General features: G+C 47.8%; 1 protein-coding gene and 1 pseudogene across 3 annotated transcripts in view; one reads left to right on the top strand and one right to left on the bottom strand.

Moving 5' to 3' along the window:
* The first annotated feature begins 227 nt into the window (after positions 1-227).
* The window catches only part of HTR3A (5-hydroxytryptamine receptor 3A), a 13,374-nt gene continuing 3,234 nt past the window's right edge, over positions 228-10,367 (top strand). For 2 of the 3 annotated variants that reach the window (XM_006912798.1, XM_006912797.1), the window contains exons 1-5: positions 228-300; positions 3,067-3,218; positions 4,269-4,313; positions 6,614-6,723; positions 8,160-8,329. In XM_006912798.1, the coding sequence (XP_006912860.1) occupies positions 234-300; positions 3,067-3,218; positions 4,269-4,313; positions 6,614-6,723; positions 8,160-8,329 (544 nt within the window). In that variant the 5' untranslated portion in view covers positions 228-233. Of the gene's footprint in view, positions 301-3,051; positions 3,219-4,268; positions 4,314-6,613; positions 6,724-8,159; positions 8,330-10,367 lie in introns of all 3 variants that reach the window. The other variant, XM_006912796.1, reaches the window with a different exon arrangement.
* On the bottom strand, positions 8,698-8,816 carry LOC112480468 (annotated as a pseudogene).

Below are 10,367 nucleotides of genomic sequence, written 5' to 3'. Positions count from 1 at the left end.
CCACCCTGAAACCTGATTCAGCTGAGGATTGATTGCAGAAAAAACTTGGCAGCTTCCCAGCCCGGGTGGCCCAAGCAGTATAAGGATACAGCCTCAGAAGGTACTGGGGAGCAGTCTGGAGAGGCAGGCTGGCTGGCACATGAGGCTGGCAGAGTGTGGACAGGCTGGCCCTTGGCGGGACTCACCCTGAACACCAGTCCTCTCTGAGGTACCCACGCCGTGGGAAGCTCGCCATGCTGCTGTGGGTCCCACACGCACTGCTTGCCTTGCTTCTGCCCACGCTCCTGACACAGGGAGAAGGTAAGAGGACAGTGTGTAGGACTTGATTGGCCATCTATAGAGGGGAGGTAGGGGATGCTTGATTCCTCCAAGGGTTGAAGGAAGTTGGGTTTGGGAATGGGGACGGCTGCAGGAAAGTCAGGGATCTTACCACGTGTGAGCATGAGAGCACTCTGAGGCACTGTGGTCCAGCTAGAAAGTTGGGGAAGTTGAGCGCCGGGTGAGAGCAGGACTTGCTGAGAGGAGAGCAGAGAAGCAGCCTGCTGTAGCGGAAATGCATAGACAGGTGCAGGAGATGGGGTCCTCTCCTCCTAGCCCTGCCCCTAAACTCATCAAAAAGGAAGGTGCAAGGGGTCGTTCAGCTCATTTGGTCCATCCCTTCTTGTTATGAGTGGGAATGCTGGGGTCCAGAGACGGGGAGTAATTCACTCAAGGTCACACAGCTCATTAGCAGCAGAGTGGAGACCAGAACTAATGTAGTCATCTTTCCTCCGCTTCACCGGTTTCGTTGCACAGGTTCTCTGGGTTTCCTAAAGTTCCCTTCCAGGGTTAAACTCCAATAGCACCAAACTTCTCTCTGCAATCCATCCTTTCTTGCCTCCTGTGGATACAGGGTGTTTTAGTCACAAAAGGATCCATTTCCTTTTGCTGCAGACAGTACTCATTCTCCATTTGGAAGGTTTTCTTCTTATCCACAGCTGAGTTGAAGCTGAGGCTGGGGTACAATTAAAATGGGCAGGGGGCTGGACAGATATGAAGGGCATATAGGAATGATGCTTTTCCTCTCCATGAGCTGTCATTGGAAAAACTCAGTGAGACAAGCAGACCCGGGGCCTCCTTGGCTGAAGAGAAGCTCTGTGCCTCCCAGAAATGGCCCTTTGCTCTGAAGCCTATGGACCCCAGTCTGGTTCTCTCCAAACTGGTCAGAGTCCCAAACAATAGGATTTGGGCTGTTGGCTGCTATAGTGAAGATACACAAGGCTCTGGGTTTGAATCTCAGTAGCTCCACTTGTGGGGTACAGTACTCATATTTGTGAGCCTCGGGGACCCTGTAAAATAGCTATCATGTCTACGGCCATACCTGATCCTGTCTGATCTCGGAAGCTAAGCAGGATTGGGCCTGATTAGTACTTGGATGGGAGACCACCTAGGAAGATCAGGTGCTGTAGGCATAAAAAAATAAAAAATTAGGGATTGTAAGCTGACAAGGTCCTTGCGATCTGTGAGGTCATCTCAGTAGCTCCACTTGTGGGGTACAGTACTCATATTTGTGAGCCTCGGGGACCCTGTAAAATAGCTATCATGTCTACGGCCATACCTGATCCTGTCTGATCTCGGAAGCTAAGCAGGATTGGGCCTGATTAGTACTTGGATGGGAGACCACCTAGGAAGATCAGGTGCTGTAGGCATAAAAAAATAAAAAATTAGGGATTGTAAGCTGACAAGGTCCTTGCGATCTGTGAGGTCAACCAAGGGTTGCCTCGCCTAAAAAAAAAAAGGCGCTATCATGACAGCCACACCAGTAGGCCATTATAAGATCAAAATGAGTAATATGTTAACCAATATCATTCCAAAGGAAACAATGACTACTCTCTTGTCATCCTTTCTGCTCTTCTCTGTCCCGAGAGAAGCTGGAAGTTTATCAGTGATAGGTGTGTGAGGGGCAGGAAGGAGATGCTATAGGACCAATTTGCTGTATAGATTGCACACATGATAGACAAGATGAGAGAAGAGGCAGTCCTTTTTGGAGAATTCCAGGCTTGCTGGCACCTGGTCTCACCCTGCCAGGCCCCTCAAGACCTTGTAGCCTATACTCTGGTCCTGTAGGGTGCTCCCTCTTCTCCAACCTAAGCCTTTCACCTTCGTATTTCTTGACACCTTTCAGGAAGTGCTTCTACTATTTCCCAGAGGGATATCTGAGGTGCACATGAAATCTCCACAGAATGGGGCTAAGGCCTAAGAGCTGGGTTTTCTTATCTCTTGTCCTTGCAGGCTTCTTGGGAACAATGTGGTTTCTCCTTGCTTCCTCCACACCTCGCCCTGACCCTCTTCCTAACCGCATAAAATTTGCCCACATAGCGACCCTATGAAGGAGACCAGGCAACCCACTGCCAGGAGTTTACGTGCATGAGGAGGATGGGGGAGGGGAGCTACTTGGGTGGATCTTGGTGGAGCGGGAGGAGATGTCAGTTTTTGCTGGATGTCTACCCTTCCTTCTTTGTCAGTTACAGCCTGGAGTCGAGGAAACAATGAGGAGCCATGTGGATGCTGAGGTCTGACCTTGGCTGAGGCAAACCCTCATGCAGATCGCTGGGCTTAGAAATTGTGCACTTAGGGCTACTTTTTTTGCACCGCTCTCGCCTTCCAGTATCACACACCCAGGGCCAAATCTTCGTTGACTCCCCAGAGCCCCTCAGCCAGGGCCCCTCAGGCTGACCTCCTCTGGGCAGGCATCAACTCTCAACCTTTCTCAGCCCTTGGCCTGCTTCAGAACTCACCTGTCTTGCATCACCTTTTCTTACAATACAGCTCCTTCTCTCATGTAAATGAATGTGTAGGTTACCCTTATGAGATTATATCTTTGAATTTTGGCCAGACTCTCTGATGACAAAATGCTCTGGGGACAGAAATTTCAATCTGTGGTGGTAACTGGGAATTTTGTGAGGTGGGAAAAATGAAGACACTTTCCTTTTAATAGCTTTCAAACCAGGGCAAGAGAACCAGTAAAAGACCCAGTTTCTGACTGCCGCTTTGAACTGTCCTCCCTCCCAGCCAGGCACAAGGGAGGTCTCCAGGCCCATAACCTCTCCGATCCTGCTCTGGGGAGGTTGTCGGATTATCTCCTGAGCAACTACAAGAAGGGCGTGCGACCCGTGCGGGACTGGAGGAAGCCAACCGCCGTATCCATTGACGTCATTGTCTATGCCATCCTCAGCGTGGTGAGCACTCAGCCCCAATCTGCTCCCAACTCAGAGGTGGCAGATTGGGATGGGTGGCCATGTGAAACCAAGTTATCCTCTGGGCAGCATGGTGGGCATCCAAGTATCCACAGTACCTGTGGTCTGGCACCACAGCTCAGGACAAACTGTAGCACCCACCATGTGCACAAACCAAGAAACTGGTGTCACTTGTATGGCTACACCTGTACAACCAGTGGGTCTCCTACCACATATGGTTCTTTACACATTGTATTATGGTAACCATCTCCCTTTGTAAGCTGTTCTATTTATCTATGTGCCCTGATGTCTTACACAGGTCCCTGGAACATGGTGGACGTTACTCAATGGTTGTTGAAAAATTAATCATAAATCAATTAATTAATTGATTCCTTCATCAATTACTGTAGTAGGGTAGGGTGCACCGCTTAGCAGAGGAGGTCAGACATTGTGTAAAGATAAATAAGAAGGCGATTGCAGAGATGCAGAGATGCAGAGATGCAGAGATGCAGGGCACCGGGTTGGGGTAGGGTGGATGAGAACTGACTTCATAGTCTCCACTACAGTCCCTGTGGCTGTTTCAGGAAAAGAAATTGGAAATTGGGTAGGAGGGAGGAAGAATGATGAATTTTTTACTCTACGTGGTTTTATACTTCTTGACTTTATACTAGGGCAATATATATATATATATAGACAGAGAAAGAGAGAGAGAATATTGTTATATATGCCTTGTATCATCTAGCATTATGTTATGTATATCATAAATGTAAAATATATATAACATAATAGGTATATAAAATTTATATGATATAATAGAAGATAATAGAGGGTATATACATAAAGTTTAAGAAGAAATCATTATATTTCTTTCTAAACGTGTCCTAGTAAAAGACCAACTTTTCCTGGCTGACCCCTTCTCCCTGCTCCTTTTCTTCATTCTCACTTCCCGAAGGAATAAGGACACAAAGCAACAGCGTCTTTTGGGGTTGGTGTGTGCAGAGTGGACCCTTAGCCCACAGGGCCATCTATGCTGAGCTCCCTTTTCTTTCCTAGGACGAGAAGAATCAGGTGCTGACCACCTACATCTGGTACCGGCAGGTAAGCAGAGCGGCCCCCCAGCCCCACTTCCTATGACAGGACTTGAGTTTCCAGGAGCAATTTCTCCACCTCAGGTACCAAGAACCTTAGACACCTTGATGAGGGAAGATGGAAGAGAGGTACATGGGCATACTCAGCCTGAGATCCAAGAGTCTGGACTCCTCCAGTGTGGACTCTTCGAACTCAGGACTGAGAATGGAAGGAACTTAAAGATCAGTGGAGAAATCCTCCGAACCCCCTCTGGGTTCTGAAGTTCTTCACGGCATCCCACACAAGTGCTTGCCCAGCTTCTCTTGATTGAACACCTCCAGTGACTGGGATCTCAGAAGGCAGTTACTGTACTACTTTCAAAGAACTCTAATTTCTAGAAAGTCTGTCCTTCTATTGAGCCAAACAGAGTGATTCCATCCACTTAGTCCTCACAACCCTGGCCATTTCCCCACTCTTCCAGCTTCTGGTGGGCAATGGTCAGGCTCTGGTGTGTGGAAGTCTCCCAGGACCTAGCAGCATTTCTGGCTTGGAGCTGGTGGGGGGAGTGCAGACAAACAGTGGGGGCTGCTGTCCACCCACGTGTCCTGCTTTGTCAGCCCCCGGGCTGTGGGGAACCCATTAGAGCAGAGAGGAAGCCAAAGTTGCTGAAATGAGGGGTGACAGGGGGATGGGGACAATTCATAGAGGCCAAGCTTGAGAGAGGCTCTGGGGGTACACCTAGCCTATATGGGTCTCTGTTAAATCTCTTCCTGCTCCTCGTGGGCACTCCACACCATCTCCGCTCCTGGGACAGGGAATGGTGTGAAGGAAGAGGGCAGAATACTGATTTATGACACATTGCTCCCTTTCCACCTCAGAGAGACCCCTAAATACAGAACATGTTCTGCCTCAAGGGAAGGGTCCCAGGTCAAACAAGAATAGGCAGCCTGAATCTCCTTTCCTAGGACATCTGGCCTAAGTCCCACCTGTGGGCCTCCAAGGTCACCTGTCTGCCCCAGCAGTGAGAGGATGCAAATCTACTCCGTACTAGAGACTGTTCTAAGGGACCAGAACTGGAGATATAAACTAGGCTCAGGGTTCTGCCCACAGTGAGCTCATAGACTAGCGAAGGCCACAAACATGTGCCCAGACAATTAAATGCAGCAAAACACCCACCTCGATACAGGAAGAACAATATGTCAGCCATGAAAGCACAGAGAATGCACATAAAACCCAACCCGGAGAGTGGGGTTTCCAGACGATCCCTGGAGAAAGAACATATAGGTGACTTGGTTAAGTCTGGAAGGATGAGTAAGACTCATCTCGATAAAGAAGACAAGGGTTGCAATATGGAAGAGGTAGCAAGGTATGCGGAGATACAGAGGTTTCAGCAGTGTTTAATTCCATGTTGCTAGAGTGTAGACTTTACAGAGAGGCATGGCTGAGGCAAAAAAGAGACTAGAAAAACAAGTGGAGACCAGGTTATACAGGCCTTTGTTGATTATGAGGTTTAAACGTTATCCTATTGCCAGTGGGGCACCACTGAAGAATTTTAAGCAAGGGAGTGACATGATCAAATTTACATTTTATGTTTCTGTAATATTGGGATTATTCTTTATATTCTGTTTTATAACCTTTTCAATATGTGTACTTTTTGTTTGTTTGTTTGTTTTCCTAGTCATTTGGAAGATATAGTCTTATTTTAATCTAGTCATGTTTGTTTTTAGTTCACATTATTTTGTCAGTGATAATAAATGAACTATAATCAATTAACTCCCCAAGCATAGCACCCAATATGCCAGGCCTCATAGACCCCTCCCACTGACCTATCATCATTTTCCCATGTTTTCAAATAAAATGTGAAATGTTAAAAAAAAATACACTTTAGATCAGTCATCCTGGCAGTATAGTGGAGAACGCATTGATCAAAACTTAACAGGAACTACCTGTCTCTACCCTGCGAGGTGCATGTTATTATTTCCATTTATCTACGTGCAGACTAAGACCCAAGAAGCTATTTAAGATCCCTCAGTTGGTGGATAGGGGATTCAAAACAGCGGAAATGATTGGATGCCCCACCCCCCACCCCATCCCGCAAAGAGGCTGCATCTGTCTGTGCCATAGTCTCATGTAGGGAGTGAGTGAGTGAGTGAGTACAGAGGTATGGGGACTCTCAGGTTCTGCTGCATGGTTTGGGGGCCACCGACACCCAGGTCCCCTAAGATGATGCCCGCCTGTCCCTGGGCACTGAGCAGTGAAGTCAGCCTGAGCTGTGGATGTCCCCGCAGAGATGGAGGGGGCTGCCTATGACCATTCCCCTCCTCCCCTAGTGGTGGATGGATGAGTTTCTTCAGTGGAACCCTGAAGACTTTGACAACATCACCAAGTTGTCCATCCTCAAGGACAGCATCTGGGTCCCAGACATTCTCATCAATGAGTTGTGAGTACTGGCATCAGGCGCAGGGGCGGAAAGGCAGGGGTGGGGTCGACCAAAGCACAGCTGTTGCATTTGAGATGTCCCACCCAGACTTGCAGAAGTTGACTTGGGCCCAAATTCCCCTTTGTTTTTTTATTTTCTTTTCTTCTTTTACAACTCTTCTTTTTCTATGTGTGATGTTGAAACTACGCACTTCTCGGTCCAAGAGCCCCCTTCCTGGAAAAAAGAAGCCAGTGAGTGAATTCACACTGTTCTAATAGCCAAAGGCAGACTGCATGTTTAAAAGGACAGTCATATTACTGAAAGGAATGAAGCGCTAACGGTGGCCACTGCTCCTGGCCACAGAGATTTGGAGCTGGGAGACGCCACACTTCTCAAGTCACACATGTGCCTGCCTAGCCACAAATCGAACCCTGAATCTGAAGTGGGTCCCAGCAGCCTTTATTCTCAGCAGCCAGACACTGTCTCTTTGGCCTCAGCCTTCTCCCCACCCTGCAGCTTCCTTCAGGCCTCACTGCCTGGGCTTCTGAGTGCAAGTGCAGGGAGGATGGCTGGGGAGACGACGGAAGCAGAAGCGGGTAGAGAGGGGACCAGTTACCCTCTTCCCAGAACCCACGGCATCGCCCAACTCCAGGGGTTGCCATGCACACTGCTTTTCATGAGAAGCAGTTGACCTGGAGCCCCATGTCTTGCATAGCTCAGGCTGGAAGGATTTGAGGAAATTCCAGTTTCTAGATCTGCAGTTTAAGCAGTGAAACAGCTTCGGTCTTGAGTTCTCATATCTTAGGCTGATTCAGCAGAAGGCTGCAGTCTCAGGACCCCCGGCCCAGGCAACTCTATGTCTCAGCGGTCACTCGAGAGAGCCTGGGGGCCAGGGATCTACTGAGAAAGTAGGACGAATTGTTTCCTGCTTTGCCTCAATTCTTCTCAATGATTTCTCTAGTTCCTTTCCCTCCAGAAATGATTAGTGTTATGTCACAGGACTTCTAGGAATGAGAAACAAAGAGAAGCCCAAGTCAGGATGGAACCTAAGGTTCTGCTCTCCAACCCAGCCTGCCCGTTGCCAATAGACTGGTCGTCCTGGGAGCTGAGCTCTGCCCGGCCTGGTGGGTGGCAGCGTAGGCACATCTGGGCATGCTCCTTAGAGCCCGTGGCTTTGGGGTCCATGGATTCCTTGCTTGCCTTTTGTGGCTAGGTTGTCAGGGAAATAAAGGAGAAATGCCCTTTACTGCTTGGAAAGTAGCCTTGACAACGTCAGGTAAGGAAGCCTAAGAGAGATAAGAAGGTTGGTAAAACCAAGACCAAATAAATCGCGCAGGTTGTCCTGCTGCCTAGACTCCCTCTGAATTTCTTTTCCTGCTGGGTTGCTCAGAGATCTTCAGATTCCTAGGGCTTGACCTGCTACCTGAGTCCCAAACTGACCCCTCTTTCCTGGCCAGTGTGGATGTGGGGAAGTCTCCAGATATGCCGTATGTGTATGTCCGGCATCACGGTGAGGTCCAGAACTACAAGCCTCTCCAGGTGGTGACCGCTTGCAGCCTCGACATCTACAACTTCCCCTTCGACGTGCAGAACTGCTCGCTGACCTTTACCAGCTGGCTGCACACCAGTGAGTAGGTGGGCTTCGGAGGCAAGGATGTGGGTTGAGGGGCCCAGGGACACCTGAGTGGGGAGCACGTCCTGGGATGCGTTCTTCCTTATCCAACTTAATTACCACTTATTTTCTTAACGCCACTGAGCCCGTTCCCTTAACCTCCAAATGGGACTAACGTGGTTGCCCTTGCACTTCCCTCAGTCGTCACGTGGCTTGAACGAGACGGTGTAAACTGATGCAAGACACTCAGTAAGGGCCAATTCTTTCCCAATATGCTTTTTAAAATTTTTTTAAATTTATTTTTTTAGGCAAGGCAACCCTCGATTGACCTCACAGATCGCAAGGAACTTGTCAGCTTACAATGCCTTATTTTTTATTTTTTATGCCTACAGCACCTGGTCTTCCTAGGTGGTCTCTCATCCAAGTACTAACCAGGCCCCACCCTGTTTAGCTTCTGAGATCAGACGGAATTGAGCTTGTTCGGGGTGGCATGGCCATAGACTAATTCTTTCCCGATATTGCTAACAGAATCGGTCACTCTGTCTCTCTAATCACCCGCTTCCCTCCACTGAAGCACCCTTCCCCCTAATTTAAGCTCCCTGATCTCATGTCCAGGTTTCTACAGTAGCCTCCTAGCTGGTCCCCGCCTCATTCTTATCCCCCTCCTATTCATGCTCCTCATAACAATCAGGGAGATCTTATTAAAATGCAAATCTGATCAAGTCACTGCATAAAACCCTCAATGGCTTCCCAGCACTTTTGAGACAGAATCGAATCCTTCTCCTGGCGGTAGGGCCCAGTAAAGTCTGGTCCTGCCCACAGCCCAGGTCATCAGCCTCATGTGGTGCATGGTACCCTGAGCTCTGCTCCACCCAGTTGCCTCCTTCTCAGGCCCCACAGCCGGTTCTTCCCCTTAGTCACATGCCGCTTCCTCTTCCAGGCCACCTTGCCCCGCTCCTGCCCGCAACGACACCTGGCTTGGCTGACTCCTCTGCTCACCTTTGAATCACAGCATCAGTGTCAGTTCCCTAGGGAAACTCCCTCCCAACCCCCAGACAGGAATCCCTGGTGCCCAAATTTATAGCCTCCTGTTTTTCTCCCCATTTCGATTGCATTTGGAAGTACTTGTTCAGTGTCTGCTTCTTTACCAGATATAAAATTAGAGGGCAGGGATGTGATTTCTGTCCCACCATTAGATGCCCAGCACTGTGCCTGGCACAGAGGAAGGTGCTGCCAAACTTATAGTGAGTGGATGAATGCCGGGTGCTCACTAAGGCCTAATGAGGTGAGCATCGCCCTATTGCAAAAAGGCATCCTCCACTTCTATTCTGATTTTATTGCATTCACTGCAAATTAGAAAGGTAATACATAACTTCCTTGAACAAAAACCAGAATTACAAAGTCTTTGACCTCTGACCTCTATCTTCAATCCCAAATTCTTCACTAACTCCCCACACAGACTTAACAACTTCCAGCAGTATAAACTTCATATAGTACACTCTTCCAGATCCTTCTCTACCCTTTGCATCTGTACACATACATATACACTATGGAAAGTACATGGAAATTATTCTATAGGTTTTTTATATAAATTTATCATTTATGCTCCTGCTACTTGTATAGGTTTTTTATATAAATTTATCATTTATGCTCTTGCTACTTGATTTCTTTTTTTCTTTTTTTTTTTTTTACTCAGTAACAGATCTTGGACATTTTTCCAAGTTAGCACATATTTAGATCTTCCTCATAAATTCTGACTGCTGTGGAATATCTCATGGTTTGCAGGCATCGTAGTTTATTAAGCATTTTCCTGATTGATGGACATTTAGATCTTTCTCACTATTTTTCTGTGATGGATACTCCCGTCCTTTTGGCGCATATGTATATCTGTTTCTCTAGTACAGACACAGAGAAGTTAAACTGTTATTCCGTAAGTGGGGATTTTGCTTGTTTCCTAATTCACCTTCAAAGACAGACAGCTGCGTGAAGACAAAGGTGAAGAATATTGATCTTTGTTCAGTTTCTAAACAGGTAATTCTAACAGAGAATCCTA

Source organism: Pteropus alecto, unplaced genomic scaffold, assembly GCF_000325575.1.
Source record: "Pteropus alecto unplaced genomic scaffold, ASM32557v1 scaffold224, whole genome shotgun sequence".
Taxonomy (NCBI): domain Eukaryota; kingdom Metazoa; phylum Chordata; class Mammalia; order Chiroptera; family Pteropodidae; genus Pteropus; species Pteropus alecto.
This window is presented reverse-complemented; position numbering and strand designations above follow the sequence as displayed.